Source organism: Lipomyces oligophaga (assembly GCF_038497815.1).
Source record: "Lipomyces oligophaga strain CBS 7107 unplaced genomic scaffold V1516scaffold_1, whole genome shotgun sequence".
In the NCBI taxonomy this organism is placed as follows: domain Eukaryota; kingdom Fungi; phylum Ascomycota; class Lipomycetes; order Lipomycetales; family Lipomycetaceae; genus Lipomyces; species [Lipomyces] oligophaga.
In genome coordinates this window covers 1,383,820-1,399,130 of record NW_027117785.1, presented here as the reverse complement: position 1 = coordinate 1,399,130, position 15,311 = coordinate 1,383,820, and the positions used below count along the sequence as shown (strand labels likewise).

Genomic DNA, 15,311 nt, shown 5'->3' with positions numbered 1-15,311 from the left:
CTTACAGTTGGTTTCTGCCTCGATCTTTTCAGTAGGCACGGCTTTCATCATGGATAGTCAGTCTTCGTTTTATCGACCGCGTGAGATCCTGCGTTCAGAATCTAAATCCTCGGCGCCGTCTTTATTGAGCAAACTGTCGGCCATGGCCACGGACTTTTCACCGTCGCTGTCGTCGATCCTGCCGCTTAATTCTTCACTTCCTTCCCCTCCATACAAGGACAAAGCTGGTCCTCGAATGAACATCCACTCAGCTCAATCTCTTCATATGCCTCCTTTCCGACCCTCCCGTTCTCGGATATGGATGCGCATAATCCAATTGACCCCACTCATCCTGATTATAGCCTTCATCACTTTCGTGTTTGCTCATTTCTCATCATCTTCTGTTCAAGCGCCCATGCATGCAGAGGTTACACGCAATAAACCTGAAGAGTTGGGCAAATTTTACACAGAAGAACAATTTTTGGCGAGCTACGGTCTCAAGAAAGATGATTTAACTCGTCTACGCCCTGCTCCGTTCCAGCTTGGCCATGAGAACGCGACTTTAGTTATGCTAGTCCGGTCAGTTACTTATTCTTCATCTTTCATCTTCTGTCGTATTATTGACTTGCATTCAGAAATCGCGAACTTGGAGATGCTCTCAGAACCATGCGAATGCTCGAGGATCGATTCAACCGCAATTATCGGTACCCTTGGATATTCCTGAATGACGAACCGTTTGAAGCTTCGGTAAGTTGATTTTGCTCAAACAATTCGCTGCTAGAAAATAATTAATGCAAAATTCTAGTTTATCGAGTATACAAAAGGCATGGCTTCTGGCCAAACTCACTACGGCTTAATTGATTATGATCAATGGAGTGTTCCAAGCTTTATAGATACAGAAAAAACCAAAATTAGTATGGAAAAGCTTGTTCAGGAGAACGTCATTTATGCGGGGAGCATGAGCTATAGACACATGTGTAGATACAATTCAGGCTTTTTTTTCAGGCATCCGCTTGTTCAGTCATATGAATGGTACTGGCGCGTTGAGCCAGGTGTCGAATATTTTTGCGATTTAACTTACGATCCTTTTACATACATGAAAGATCACGATAAAACATATGGGTTTGTGATGGCAATGTATGAATATCAAGCAACCATTCCTACATTATGGGACGCCACAAAACAATTTGTAGCCGAGCATCCTCAGTACTTGGCTGTCAACAACTCACTAGATTTTTTTGTCGATTTTCATCAAGCAACAAAGGAAGGAGAGGTTACGATTGAAGGTGATTTCAATTTATGCCATTTCTGGTCAAATTTCGAAATTGCGAACCTGAACTTTTGGCGGTCGGAAGCGTATATGGAGTATTTTTCTTTTCTTGATAAGCAAGGCGGATTTTTTTACGAGGTATGTCTCATATCTATCTGTATACTGGAATTTGCTAATTAGATGTTTAGCGCTGGGGTGATGCTCCGGTTCATTCACTAGCGGTAGGTCTATTTTTACCAAAATCAAAGATCCACCATTTCGGCGACATTGGATATAAGCATCCGCCCTACTCTCGATGTCCGCAGGATGAGGAATCGCATTCATCCGGTCGTTGCTTCTGCTCGAGGGGAGACCATTTTGATGATGATAGTTATTCATGTCTGCCTCGATGGTGGAACGTAGCGGGTATGTCACCAGGCGCAGGAAACAAAAAGATAGATTAGTACACTACGATCTGTGTACATCATAGAATGGATTTAGATCGAGCTTGCTCAGTGATTTAACTGTATAAAAGTAAATTTAACGATTGCATTACCTGTAAGTTTGCGCTGAGGTTGTAGTAGTGAGCCGCGTATTGTAGATCGGTAACACGATTATCCATTGTGAGTTTTCAAATATTTAATTTCGCTTCTATTGGATTTATAAATCTTTTGACGTCTGTAGCACGAGATTACATCGTTGTAATTAGGAGATTTATTCATTATATTGTCTCCAAAATGAGATTCAACGCATGTATTAGTCAATTCCGTTCACAGCTCCTTCAGCGTTCTTCATATAGCACAATCTGTTGCAAATTCGTTGGATCCATTTACACACCCCAGAAAGTCAATATACGTCAATTTTCGTCTGGATCCGGACGGCAAAATGAGTTAGTGCCAGTTACCTCTTTAGCTGATCTAGAGACCGATCTTTACGATGTCGTGATTGTAGGAGGTGGTGTTTCGGGACTGACACTAGCTGCTGCCCTCAGTAAGTATCTTATTAGAACTTTCGTCGGACGACTCTCATACTCCAGAATCCCAGCAGAGAACATCACAGTTAAAAGTAGCTCTTGTGGAAAGTATGTCACTGGAGCCAGCTTCTAATTGGGATCCCAGTGCGGACGTTTACTCAAACCGATGTTCTAGTCTCACCCCCTCCTCAAGGAATTACCTGATGCAAATCGGCGCCTGGGATCATATAGCGGCAACCCGAATCCAGCAGTATAAAAACATGCGAGTTTGGGATGGTGTATCTGATGCTCGAATCACGTTTGACTCTGAGATTCAGGCCGGTGTCAATTCAGAGAGACCTTTGGCATATATGGCTGAGAACATCAATTTACAGAACGGTCTGCTTGCATATTTGGCAGCAGATTCGAGTGAAAAAGTGACGATTTGGGATAAAACTAAAGTTCAAGAGATATCTTATGGGCCGAAGTTGACAGATGTCGATCTGACAACTTGGCCAAAGTTAAGTCTAGATAATGGGTCACAAATGATCACTCGTCTATTGATTGGCGCAGACGGAGTCATGTCACCGGTGCGCCAATTTGCTGGAATTGAATCTCGAGGTTGGGATTATGGACAGCATGGAGTTGTGGCCAGTTTGGATCTTGAGTGGGACGACTTCCAGTCTGTCGCATGGCAAAGATTTTTACCCACTGGTCCGATCGCCTTGTTGCCTCTCCCAGATGGCAAAGCGAGCTTGGTATGGACCACGACGCCAAAATTAGCTAGCCATTTGAAATCACTAGATTCGGATGGGTTTTGCACGATGGTCAATGCCGCATTCAGATTGTCGATGGTCGATATCAATTATATGTACAATCTGACAGATTCATCTGAATTGGAAACTGAGTTTGAGTGGCGCGATGAGCTGCTTCCTCTCGAAGACGAGGCCGTTAAATACCCCATTCGTGTCGTAAAGGCTACCGGAGTTGCAAGCTTTCCTTTGCGGATGCGTCATTGCGATTGCTACTCTGCACCTCGAATCGCACTTGTCGGAGACGCAGCACACACTACGCATCCTCTAGCCGGTCAGGGCCTGAATCTTGGCCAAGGGGATATTGCCTCACTGGCTCCGATTCTTGAAATGGCTTTGTCGAGAGGTCAAGATATTGGTGACGAGACAGTTTTACAGGAATATTGGGCAAATCGGTATCCCATAAACCATTTCATGCTCGGTGTTGTGGATAAACTGCAGAAACTATATTGCACGGATTTTCCACCCCTAGTGGCTCTCAGAAGTGCTGGACTAGAAATTGTAGATAATGTTCCATTTCTGAAACAGTTCATTGTTGCTCAGGCTACAGGTGCTTAGTTTCTGTATTTAATAATCATCTCTTACCATTTTCTCCTACATATTGCATTGTTTGCATACTTATCCGCCGCCTTTGCTGTGGCTCTAAGTTCTCGGTCTCGCTCCCTCCCCTAATGGGCGGAACGATTTCCTTCATCCAATATAAACTATTCAAAATGTTCTACCAAGCGATGAAATAATGGGAACCTCTACAATTATTTCAGATTGGATGTGGAGGTGCGTGAAAACGCCTTCCGGCTACGAGAAGTATATTTCGAGGGAATTCGAGCCAAGTGTGAAGAATGGCCGAGGTACGGCACTGATTCACACAGATCTGATATCGCGAGGTGTGATCCCAGATCCTTTTTTAGACAGAAATGAAAATTTAGTTCAATGGATTGGCGAGTCTGACTGGGAATATATAACCGAGTTCACGTATGATAGTCACCTCCAGCACGCTGATTTGGTGTTTGGTGGGTTGGATACGTTTGCGACCGTGGTGTTGAACGATACCAAGATACTTACGTCCAACAACATGTTTCAAAATCATCGTGTTGATGTTACTGAAATTATTCGAAACGGGAAAAACTCGCTCTCCATTTTATTTGAATCCACTTATTTAAAAGGAAAAGAGCTTGAAAGCAAGGCTAATGTATTGCCATGTTGGAATGGAGATGCTTCAAGACTGTACGTTCGGAAGGCCCAATATCATTATGGCTGGGATTGGGGACCGGTTCTACTGACATGTGGCATTTTTTCACCTGTAAAACTGGATGTATATGATGCTAGCATTACCGATGTCGGTATTTTAACCGACGTGGAAGAATCACTGGATCTGGTTCATATCAAAGTGTTGGTGTATGCGTCTGGAGAATACAGTGAGATAATCGTGCAGGTGAACGATGAGAGTGGCGAATTAGTTGCAAGGACAAATGTCAAGGGCAGTGATTCGATCGTGACAGTGCCCATTGATATTGAAAGTCCCCATTTATGGTATCCGCACAAATATGGGCCGCAACCGCTGTACTCATTTTATATCAGTCTGCTATCACGAGACCGCCAAGTTATTTCGACGTTTGAACGTAAAGCTGGATTCCGTCGAGCTGAAGTCATTCAAGAGCAACTGACCGACCAGAGTGGGACTTCTTTCTACTTTAAAATTAACAATATACCGGTTTTCTGCGCAGGCTCTAACTGGATTCCCGCTCATAGTTTCCATACTGCTCTCACCGAAAGGGACTATAAGGACTGGATCAGATTGGCCGTCGATGGGAACCAAGATATGCTTCGAATTTGGGGAGGTGGCGTTTATGAATATGACATTTTCTACGAGCTGTGTGATCAATATGGGATTCTCGTCTGGCAAGATTTCATGTTTGGTTGCGGGTTGTATCCTTATTGCTCCGATTTAGCTGAAAGTATCAGCCTGGAGGCAGAGCAACAAGTCTGCCGACTACGTAATTATTGTTCCGTGGTGCTGTTCGCAGGAAATAATGAAGACTATCAGGTCGCAGAGGCAAATGGAATAAAAATTGATACTCCCGGCGACTTGACGAAGACTGATTTCCCTGCTCGAGAATACTACGAAAAAATCTTACCCCATGTGACTGAAAAGCACTACCCTGGTATATATTATCACCGCGGTTCACCATATGGGGGTGCAACGACAAAAGACAGGAGTATAGGAGATATCCATCAATGGAATGTGTGGCATGGAACGCAGGAAAAATATCAGGACTGGGCAAAGCTCAGTGGTAGGTTTGTGTCTGAGTTTGGTATGCTTGCGTTCCCTAAACTGCAAACTATCCAGGCTATGATTACGGATCCTGACGAATTGTATCCCCAATCGAAGACGATGGATCATCATGATAAAGCGGACGGATTTGAACGACGACTAGCACTGTATGTTATGGAAAACCTTCGTGTGACGGATATGAATCTTGCTAGTTGGATTTATGCGACTCAACTCATGCAAGCAGAATGCTTGGCTTATGCATATCGCTGCTGGAGACGAGAGTGGAGAGGTTCCGGCCGGGAGTATGTTGCGGGAGCATTGGTTTGGCAGGTATGTTTTTTTTTGCGAGTCGAACTGAGATGTATTAACGTGTGAATAGCTGGATGATTGTTGGCCAGTTACTTCCTGGGCTATCTGCGATTTTTTCAAACGTCCAAAATTGGCATACTTCGCAATTAAGCGAGAATGTGCAAAAATCCAAATTGGTATGTACAGAAATAATGACGACACAATTGATATTTGGGGAGTGAACTCGACTTTAAAATGTGAAAGCCTTCAGTTCAGATATCAAGTAATCGAAGTACATTCGGGAAAGGTTGTGATGTCAGAGAATCTGTTGGTACAGCTGCTTCCTAATCAGTCAACCGAGCTTATTACTGGGTATAAGATCGAGCCAAGTCCATATGTTTTCGTGTTTGCACAGCTGATTGATTCTCATGGATTCGAAGTTGGCCGTGCTTTTGATTGGCCCCAGCCTCTAAAGTATTTGAAATTCAGTCAGAGTACAAAAGTTACTACAGAAATAGTGGATAACAAGACAGTCAAGATCAGATCCGACTTTCCCGTAAAGGGAGTTGCGATTGAAGCGGATTCTGGTACTGTTGAATTTCATGATAATGGGATAGATTTAGCTGGTCCAGATGATATATTTGAATTGAAAGTTGTGAACGGATCTCTAACCGAGGATACTTTATTTTCGGTTGAATACTACATGAAAAATCAAGAATCGACATAGATTTAGTTATTTATAAAAAAATGGTGATATTAGGACTGCATTGCTAACCAGGAGCTGTCACTGATCGTCTTCAAGAACGAGTGCAAGCAGCTTCTGTACGGCTCCAACACTTGCCGCGGTTTCAGAAGGTACTAATGCGTTAGCTATACGATGCTGGCTCCTCTCCGAGTCGCTCAATACAGCAGACTATAGTCACCGATGGCCAATATTTGCATGCTGCCCAATACCGATCGTTCCAAACTATCGTATACATATCTACATTTATGTATTCATGGAACAGAATTAACACTTGACCATGAACGGGTTGGGCGGGGGCGGGGAAGCGGGGGTGGGGCATTGCGCTGAAATAGACCAACCAGAATTGAGAAAGAAGAACAAACAGGAACCGCGCAGGAAGCGAAATCTGAAGTTTGAAATAGTTTGCATACCTTTCAGTTAATTTGCAACATTTCGAATTGGCAATTGTTGCCGTGTTGCCGAATGTTCTTTTGCTGATCCGGTGGGATTCAATGGGTTTTTTTCCTATTTGGGTCTGGACTACGAGCAACAGCTGATCCGGATCGTGTTTTTTAATTGTTTCTGTACTTAACAAATATAATTTGGAACTGCACGAAATCTCTACAGAAGTAAACTGCAGAACAGTGCGATCTTTTCGGATGATTTTTTTCGTAGCTCGCTCTCTAGGCCGTTGTTTGCCGTAGTCACTTTTTCTCGATGCCCTCGGTGGGGGGAGGCCCGCTCAGCATAGGTGCAGGTCTAGGGTTACGTCCCGACTCCCGCAGTAAGAACGCTTGGTTGATCGCGGCCGGTCGACAAACAGCTGAGAGCTCTCTCTGTTACATTTAGATTTTATTCCGATTCTACTCAATTGCCGACTTTCTACAGTTTTGTTGTGTCTGCTGAATCGCTCTCTTTTGAGTTCTGTCTAGATCTTTCGTTTAATCGACGCATAACTGCTCTTCGAATTATCCTTGCCCGCTGTCTGTGCAATGTCTGCTATAGCTGTCGCACGTCTGGCATCCGCAACTGCAGGCGTCCGCCGTGCCGGCTTCTCGTAAGTTCAGATTTTTATTCCTGTTCTACTGGTGCCCTGCCATTCTAATATTGGTTGTGAATTGCGCCGGGACTGATGCCCTACTTGTGTTAATGCTAATTTTTCCGTTTAGTAACTGCATGCGCATTCCTTCTTCCTCGAGGCTGGTCCTCCCGAATCTGATCCGACTATATGCTTCCAAGTGTGAGTTACCTGTTCTATGTTTCTCCAGTCCCTTTATATTACTTCTACCATTCTACAACCATGCTTGATTTATATTCAGAATTGCAGCTGTCTAATTGCTCGAGCTCTGCTGACCTTGTTTCTCCAGCCTACCCGCCGCACACTGTCATTGACATGCCCGCTCTATCTCCAACCATGACCATGGGAAACGTCGGAAAATGGCAGAAATCTATTGGTGATTCTCTGGCACCTGGTGATATCTTAGTAGAGATCGAAACCGACAAAGCTCAGATGGACTTTGAATTTCAGGATGATGGTTTCCTCGCAAAGATTCTCGTCGAAGAAGGTGCTAAGGAAGTTCCAGTAGGCAAGGTTCGATGATCTCAGTCCGCCAAAGATATAAGAGAGCGTACTAACATTCCGCAATTAGCCCATCGGTGTTTATGTTTCGAATGAGGATGATGTCGCTGCCTTTGCTGATTTTTCCTTGGGAGACTCCCCGGCTTCGGCTCCTGCTGCTCCTGCTGCCTCCGTGCCTGCTGAAGAGCCTGCTACCACTGCTGCTGCTGCACCTGCTTCGTCGCCTGCTCCTTCATCTGCTTCTGCTGCTTCATCTGTTGTTTCTCCAGCAGGCAGAATTTTTGCTTCTCCTATTGCCAAGAGCATTGCTCTTGAGCAAGGAATTCCACTCAAGGACATCAAGGGATCCGGCCCTGGAGGTCGGATCATTAAACGGGACGTCGAGAACTGGAAGCCGGCGCAGGCGCCTTCTCCTGCTGCATCGTCTGCTGTATCTTCTCAAGCGCCTGCTCCCTCTGCACCAGTTTCAGCTAGCTATACAGATATCCCGATCACCTCCATGCGCAAGACAATTGCCAGTCGCCTCACACAATCTGTGCTTACGTCTCCTCACTACTATGTTAGTACCACTTTGACTGTTTCGAAGCTCCTGAAGCTCCGTGAATCACTCAATTCAACAGCCGATGGTAGATACAAGCTATCTGTAAATGACATTTTAGTGAAAGCAATGGCGCTGGCGTCATTGCAAGTCCCAGCTGCTAACTCGGCCTGGATTGAAGCCGAGGGTGTCATTCGCCAATATTCGGTTGTTGATGTTTCTGTTGCGGTTTCGACTCCGACAGGACTAATCACTCCTATTGTCAAGAGCGCCCATGCCAAGGGACTTGCAGCAATTTCGGCTGAAGTCAAAGATCTTGGTAAGCGTGCGCGTGATGGCAAACTCAAGCCTGAGGAGTACTCTGGCGGTACGATCACGATTTCCAATATGGGTATGAATCCTGCTGTGTCTAGCTTCACTTCAATCATCAACCCTCCTCAAAGTGCAATTCTTGCTGTTGGTACAGTCGAGCGTCGCGCAGTTGAAGATGAAGATGGTGGCATCAAGTTTGAAAGTGTCATGACTGTTACTGCATCTTTCGATCATCGTGTCGTTGACGGCGCTACAGGTGGTGAATGGATAAAAGCGTTTAAACGTATTATTGAAAATCCGCTTGAGCTTCTGTTGTAGAAGAGAGAAGCGCCAGTAAAAAATCGAACAAATTGATGGCAGTTCAGTGTTTATATTTTTCAGACAACAATTCTCTTAAACAAATGATGAAAAGCAAATTATCCAGTAACTTTGCTCAATACACATTTGGGATAAATTGGATTTTCTTTTGTCTTTTCTTTTGTTTTTGATATATAGAAGAGATTATAGATAAAAGAAAATCTCTACTGGAATTTTTCTGCTGTCCATGATCTTCATTCGAACTCGCACGTAACTATTTTTGTTTTAAATTTTCTTTGTTCATTCTTTGTTTATTTATTTTTAGCTAAGATTAATCTGATATTTTTATTTCTAATGAGTTTGATATTACGGCCAAACTGAAGTCGTTCTATTAACCACTATATTTTTGTCGAAAATTTTGCTCTAAATTAACCAAAAGAAGGTAATGATAAGTAAATCAATACAACAATAACAATAAGAAAACTCCGGTATCAAGAATTGAAATGAAAAACAGATAAATTTAAACAAATGAGCCCCAGAATCATATTCGAGTCCTAATCTAAGCAATTATATGAATGAATGTATGCTAGTTACAAAACACCGCCGGGAGTACCAGTCACAAGAGCGCCCTGCTGATCATGCTTGTAGCCCTGGATAGCCCGTAGCATAAATACAGGCTGCTGCCCTTGGTCTTGCAGTTCTTTGAAGACACCCAGCGGTTTCTCGTCGAGCCCAAGAACCCGTTCCTGATCGCCGAAACAAACTAGTAAGGCATACTGCCGCCAATCGTCGTTAATTCGGTGGCCCTTTAATACTGCGGGTAATACTTTGTAACAAGGATCGTCTGGTTTGAATCGAAACCGTTTAATTGCTTCCGATAACGAGAGAGAGGAGCCTCCAGAGTTAGATGCAGAAGAAGTTTGCTGCTGGCCTATGGATGAAGGTGAGTGTATTGTCGGCGCTACAGACGGTGCATAAGTCGATTGAACGGTAGACATTGGTGGTGGCGAGTTCCGCCGTCTATGACTCGCAAAGCTAAGTGGCGGCTGTTGCAGCTGGAATCCGGGTGGAACTGTGGCCGGCGAATTGCTCATACTCACTATACTTGTCGTATTTGTACCTGATCCAGTCGGAGCAACCATCGTCGATGTCCTTCTACTTCCCAGTCCTGCAGTTTGTGGCGTGTTGCCTGTTGGAGAAGGCGAATGGCCATAAAAAGTTGGTGACACTGTGGAAGATCCGGTTCCAGTTTGCGACAAATTGTTCGTGTTAGAAGATTGTGTAGGCACCATTGGTGGTGCGTCGACAATCCAGTTTGGTTGATGTGTGGGCGAACTGTTGTTACTTCCAACACCACTGGTAGAAGTATTTGCATTTACTAAGTTATTTTTCACAGAAAAGAAGGCTGATGGAGTTTTGCTCAAATTTGAGTCAATTGGCTGCGATGAAGGAACAAACATCGAGTGCCGAGTCGGTCCGTGGTACTGATGGTGCGGTGGCCCTTGGCCAGTCCCAGGCGTAGGTAAAGGCTGCATATATACAGTTAGTACAGGCCTAATTTCTCAAAACTGATAGTTTTGAATTACACACCTCAGATTCTTTGACCATCTTGAAAATAGGTAATAGGTCTTCTCGAAGTCTTGCATAGTCATCGCGCAGACGTGACCAATTGTCAGAGAGCCTTTTTATATCTTGTTCTGCGTATAGTAATCTCCTATCTCGGAGTTCCAGTGACCGCATTAGTCGATCAACATCTACCAGTTCTCGGTCTCCCGTGTTGGCAGCACCTTCTTCTTGCACCGCGACTGGAACGAACTGACCGGGTTCAATTGGAATATGTTCTGACATCTTGATGTTATATATCGCCCGCAAAATGTGCAATCGATGACCGACAGCTTGGACGTCCAGCTCTTTCAAGAAGTCATGATCGAGATGAACAAGAACGTCCCCAGTAATTTCATTCTCAACAAACGCTTCCTGATATTGGCTCAATCCTAACTCTTCAAGCCAGGAACATACTGCTTTGATATCCCACGTCAAAATCGATGGCTTTGATCCGGACCCAGCTCCTCCTCCAGCTAGCGGCTGCGTAGAATCCCGAGTAACTGAGATTAAAGGTGCCATATGGTGAACGCTCGTCTGATCCCACGACACGGATCGTGAGAGACCGGTACTGCGGGGAGTCGGTTGTTCGTGCCAATTTCAGTTAACCACACCGGAAAATCAGTAAAGCAGCACAAACGCAGAAAATGTTATAGTGTCACCTGCAGATGTAAGAGAGTTTCCAAAATAACTAGTTGTGTACATGAAGTTGGTGTCTGAAAGCTGGGCGCGCACTCCTTATACAATTACGAAACGCCGTACTCAGTAAGAAAATGGGGTGTCTCTGGGTTTTGTACGCTCGTGCGGCACCTCTTTGAGAGAGCAACCAAAGCAAACTAAACCAGCCGGTAGAACTGGCGGCAGTGGGCCAGTCAATACAGAATTTCTATTACAAATACTTTTGATCACAGGTAGAGCTTTTAAAATATTTCAAGTAGAAAATCCACAATCTAAACACTTATACTCTTCCAAACACTCATTCCATCTCCTCCAGTACTCATGAGCATGCCTGGAATCTGCTTGTGCCAGTGCACCTCCTTTACATCTCTTTGCCAGTGCACAAATAGTAGCTGTGCAGGAATATTGTCTAGCTGACCTGCAGAGTCCTGTCGCTTTTGCATGGCTATTTCTTCGTCGTCTGCTTCGACGGATAGATCCCAGAGCATAACGGTATTGTCTGCCGACGATACTGCAACAACACTTTCCTCCGTAGGGTGAAATTCAATCGAAGTAATAGGGGATTTGTTGAAACTAAATGACGCTGCAGGTTGTATGTTCGCCCCATTCGAGCTCCCGGTGAATGTTCTTAGGTCCCAAATACCCCAAGAGCCATCGTCGTGTCCACTGGCCAATAAGTAAGATACAGATTTACTCCAAGACATTACATTCACATCCGACGACGACGCAAAGACTGAAAGAGCAGGTTTGTGCTTCTTACTTCGAACATCCCACACTCTGATATATCCATCACTCCCACCGCTAGCAAAAACAGATTTTTCACTTTGACTCCATTGTATTTCTTCGACGCTAGCGCCATCTTCATGGCCCATGAAAGGAGTTTTGTCTGTAGTCCAATTACTGGTTCCTCTAGTTGTGAGATGGATGCGACCCGTCACGTCACCAGTAAGCAACTGACCACTGACTGCATGTGGTGACCAATCAACAGCATAACCTTCAACTCCTCCATGTGCTCGAATCGTATGCACTGGCCGGTTTTGAGCCTTCGTAATCGAAGCACCTGGGGTGTTAAACGCATTCATGTGAGGTGACAAATCCCAAATATAAACGTCTCCACATTCTGACAGAGACGCAGTTAAATATTCGCCAGTATTTGCTGCGTGAGGGGAAACTCGGATGCGATTAGTTGTATCAACTGTTGGCAATGATCGCGACTCTAAAACTGGATCACTGTCAACAGCATCTTCGTCAACTTCATTCTCATCATCGGAGTCATTTTCCAAGGTTTTACTCAAATCAGTGAGCTTGATAACGGTGATTTCATTTTCCTTTTTTCTCTTAGCTTGAGTGCTAGCGACAAAGTAAGTAGTCTTGGGGTAATCTCTCCGCTCCTCTCCAAGATTATCTGCCAATATGTCAAATGAGAGACACGGCCAGTTTAAATTGATTCGATGTAGCATTTCATATACTGTTGGGTCAGGCTCTAAAATTTCGTCCTTTCCAAGTTGATCTAGATTCGGTAGGAAAATTCTTGGCCCCTCTGTTTCTTAGATTAGCAAAAATAATTCGGATGAATCGTGAAAAATCTCACCTTTTTTGTCTGGCTTATGCTCACTTACGGCATTGGATTCCGCAGTTGCCTCACCCTCATCTTCATCTACAAGTTCGATAATTTCGTCTTCCTCTACTTCGTTTTCGCTCTCGAATTCATCTTCGTATGGGTCTTCAAACTCTCCCATTTGAGAATCTTCATTCTCGACACCTTTTACCCCCTCTCTTTCTCCATTTTTGAGCGGAGTAGATTGAGAAACACCACTTTCTGTGTCTTCTTCTTCCTCAGCTCTTCGTTTGGACATCTTATGCTAAATCTCTGTATCGAACAATAAAATGTGGTGATAAAATGAACTTGCTACAGAGGATCCAGCTAATTTTTTCTGTCATCGTTGGGACTTCGGCATTTAATTGAATTCGTCCCAGCAGCTCTCCGGCATACAATAGAAACGAACCCCAATATTTGCTCTCTTGGAAGCCAGTTTCTGAGCAGCCCAGGCCCAGAAGTGTACAATTGCAAACTTATACAAAACTGTCTGGTCCCGCTTGTTTTTGGTAGACTTTTTCATTAATTCGTCTATATCGTACAATTTTTTCATCAGAGCGTCTAATTGTTTACATTACTATACAACAGGTCTCACTACCCGTTCTGTTAAGTTTTGTTGGCTGTTTACTGAGCTCCTTGCTTTGAGGAATGATTGGGTCTCGGTTTTCAGACGACATTTCCTTCGGTGGTAGCCTCAAAGGTTTGATCTCATAGGCTGAATGTGAGCCAGCCAGAACCGGGGAGGAAGTTGTCGTTGTTTGAGAGCCAGAATTATACGCATTTGTTGAACTGTTCGATTGCGATCCTGTTGAAATTCGAGAAGACTTTCGACTTCGATAGCTGCTGTTCGATGGTAAAGGTGGAAGAGCAGGAAGCCCCTGTAGGCTTTGAACAGATGTCAATGATTTTATTTCAAGAGGTTCAGGTTGTGAAGACGTTGAAGTGATTTCTGGGTCCTCTAGTCCATCCTGTTCCAGTAGTTGTCGCTCAGCTACCTTTCTAACGATACTTTCAAATGCCTCTTCTATATTGATATTGGCTAGTGAGCTTGTCTCCATAAAGCCTGTCGATATCTTGTTAAAACGTTCCTGCATATTTTTGAAATACCTACCACAATCGTGTTTCCTAGCCCATCGATGTCCTAAGTCTGCTGGCACTGCTCGGTAGTCTTTTAGATCGCACTTGTTTCCAACTACCAATTTGACAGGCGGTGGGCGATATGATGGTCCTTTTGCTTCCTCTCCTTCTCGTATTAGAAGATCGAATTCGTCTAGCGCCTTTAGAGTATATGGGTCTGTTATGTCGTATACGAGCAGGTATGCATCCGCAGCTTTGCCTACCTGCCAAACACTGCTGAGCAGGCCTCGGTATTCTTCCTGTCCTGCTGTGTCTACAATATCCAATTGATATATTGTTCCTCCTATAACATATCAGCATATAATTGTGAGCCTGTGGAGACAAAACTAGTTACCGATATTTCTCATAGCAGTATAGGAGTCCTCTGCACAGTCGATTAGACTACTTCTCGAACGAGAAAGGTTTGTAACTAACCAATAGTCGGATCGTATTCTTCCATCCAAAGCTTCCGAACAAATCTCATAGTTATGCAAGATTTGCCGGTTCCTAATGTGGTTCTTAGCACTCACACCGATAATGTAATGTGCAATGTGCTTTTAAACATACCTCCCTCGCCCAGAAGAACAATTGAAATTTTTCGAGGACTTATCGAATAGGGCCTATGCATGTTAGCTTGAAAGTGTCCGGTTTATACTTAGGATACCCTACATTAGGCGAATCGATTAAAGGTCTAGCTTTCTAATAAGTAGTTCAAGGAGGAAATAGCAAGGAGATTGAAGTTGTGAGACTGGATCAAAGTATGGGAGCGGCGAGATTTGCTAAAATATGTCAGCTCTCCATACCCCTTGATATTTTTTTATTCTTGTATGTGATAGTACGACGAACATGATCGGACCCTGGTTGGCGTCAAAGCTTTGTAGCCGAGAGGAGAAGGCTGAGGATTATTAGCGCTGTGAACTGGTAAACTTTGACGTGCACCTCGAGACTGAAGATATCGGGCGGTGGAGAAACATAAAACACCACTGCAGCGCTGCTGTCACTTTGTCAACGGAAACCTAGATCCCTGGTTTGAGAAATGCAAGGGATGTAGGTATCAGTCATTCGCACTGGAGAGTCACTGTAATGATTCGATAGCTAATGGTAAGGCTATTTACTTGAACAAGAGAGTTTCTACAGATTGGCCTGGGATTTGGTTTACTAGCTCCCGCTTTGACTGGGAAAGCTGAGAGATAGGCGAGTTGTAAGATTAACTAATATATTTTTACCTAGAGGCGCAGAAAACTCGTTACAAAACGGGTTTACCGTCGTGATATACTCAGAGTATAATCATCTTCTGCTCCCTTAAAATCTGCGTA

General features: G+C 44.1%; 7 protein-coding genes across 7 annotated transcripts; 4 read left to right on the top strand and 3 right to left on the bottom strand.

The window, feature by feature from the left end:
* Positions 1–394: 394 nt before the first annotated feature.
* On the top strand, positions 395–1,692 carry V1516DRAFT_694179 (nucleotide-diphospho-sugar transferase; the record flags this gene model as incomplete). Its single annotated transcript, XM_066923932.1, has 4 exons — positions 395–558; positions 615–726; positions 785–1,387; positions 1,438–1,692. The coding sequence occupies 4 exons, from the start codon at positions 395–397 to the stop codon at positions 1,690–1,692; spliced, it is 1,134 nt and encodes a 377-aa protein (XP_066779994.1).
* A 189-nt stretch (positions 1,693–1,881) lies between these two features.
* On the top strand, positions 1,882–3,550 carry V1516DRAFT_705767 (uncharacterized protein; the record flags this gene model as incomplete). The annotated part of the gene is made up of 3 exons (XM_066924150.1): positions 1,882–1,981; positions 2,129–2,222; positions 2,278–3,550. Exons 1-3 carry the CDS (start codon positions 1,966–1,968, stop codon positions 3,548–3,550), a joined length of 1,383 nt encoding a protein of 460 aa, XP_066779993.1. The 5' UTR covers positions 1,882–1,965.
* A 178-nt stretch (positions 3,551–3,728) lies between these two features.
* On the top strand, positions 3,729–6,279 carry V1516DRAFT_661882 (glycoside hydrolase superfamily; the record flags this gene model as incomplete). Its single annotated transcript, XM_066920400.1, has 2 exons — positions 3,729–5,594; positions 5,644–6,279. 2 exons carry the CDS (start codon positions 3,729–3,731, stop codon positions 6,277–6,279), a joined length of 2,502 nt encoding a protein of 833 aa, XP_066779992.1.
* An 839-nt stretch (positions 6,280–7,118) lies between these two features.
* On the top strand, positions 7,119–9,491 carry V1516DRAFT_668632 (2-oxoacid dehydrogenases acyltransferase-domain-containing protein). The gene is made up of 4 exons (XM_066921034.1): positions 7,119–7,333; positions 7,446–7,516; positions 7,644–7,867; positions 7,926–9,491. The coding sequence occupies exons 1-4, from the start codon at positions 7,269–7,271 to the stop codon at positions 9,021–9,023; spliced, it is 1,458 nt and encodes a 485-aa protein (XP_066779991.1). The 5' UTR covers positions 7,119–7,268; the 3' UTR covers positions 9,024–9,491.
* On the bottom strand, positions 9,301–11,302 carry V1516DRAFT_668628 (Ste50p). The gene is made up of 2 exons (XM_066921033.1): positions 10,593–11,302; positions 9,301–10,531 (listed from the first exon to the last, which is right to left on the bottom strand). Exons 1-2 carry the CDS (start codon positions 11,124–11,126, stop codon positions 9,593–9,595), a joined length of 1,473 nt encoding a protein of 490 aa, XP_066779990.1. The 5' UTR covers positions 11,127–11,302; the 3' UTR covers positions 9,301–9,592.
* A 170-nt stretch (positions 11,303–11,472) lies between these two features.
* On the bottom strand, positions 11,473–13,193 carry V1516DRAFT_668625 (WD40-repeat-containing domain protein). The gene is made up of 2 exons (XM_066921032.1): positions 12,874–13,193; positions 11,473–12,822 (listed from the first exon to the last, which is right to left on the bottom strand). Exons 1-2 carry the CDS (start codon positions 13,136–13,138, stop codon positions 11,555–11,557), a joined length of 1,533 nt encoding a protein of 510 aa, XP_066779989.1. The 5' UTR covers positions 13,139–13,193; the 3' UTR covers positions 11,473–11,554.
* Positions 13,194–13,381: 188 nt separating this feature from the next.
* Positions 13,382–14,500, bottom strand: V1516DRAFT_668624 (P-loop containing nucleoside triphosphate hydrolase protein). The gene is made up of 2 exons (XM_066921031.1): positions 14,351–14,500; positions 13,382–14,299 (listed from the first exon to the last, which is right to left on the bottom strand). Exons 1-2 carry the CDS (start codon positions 14,361–14,363, stop codon positions 13,449–13,451), a joined length of 864 nt encoding a protein of 287 aa, XP_066779988.1. The 5' UTR covers positions 14,364–14,500; the 3' UTR covers positions 13,382–13,448.
* Positions 14,501–15,311: the final 811 nt, after the last annotated feature.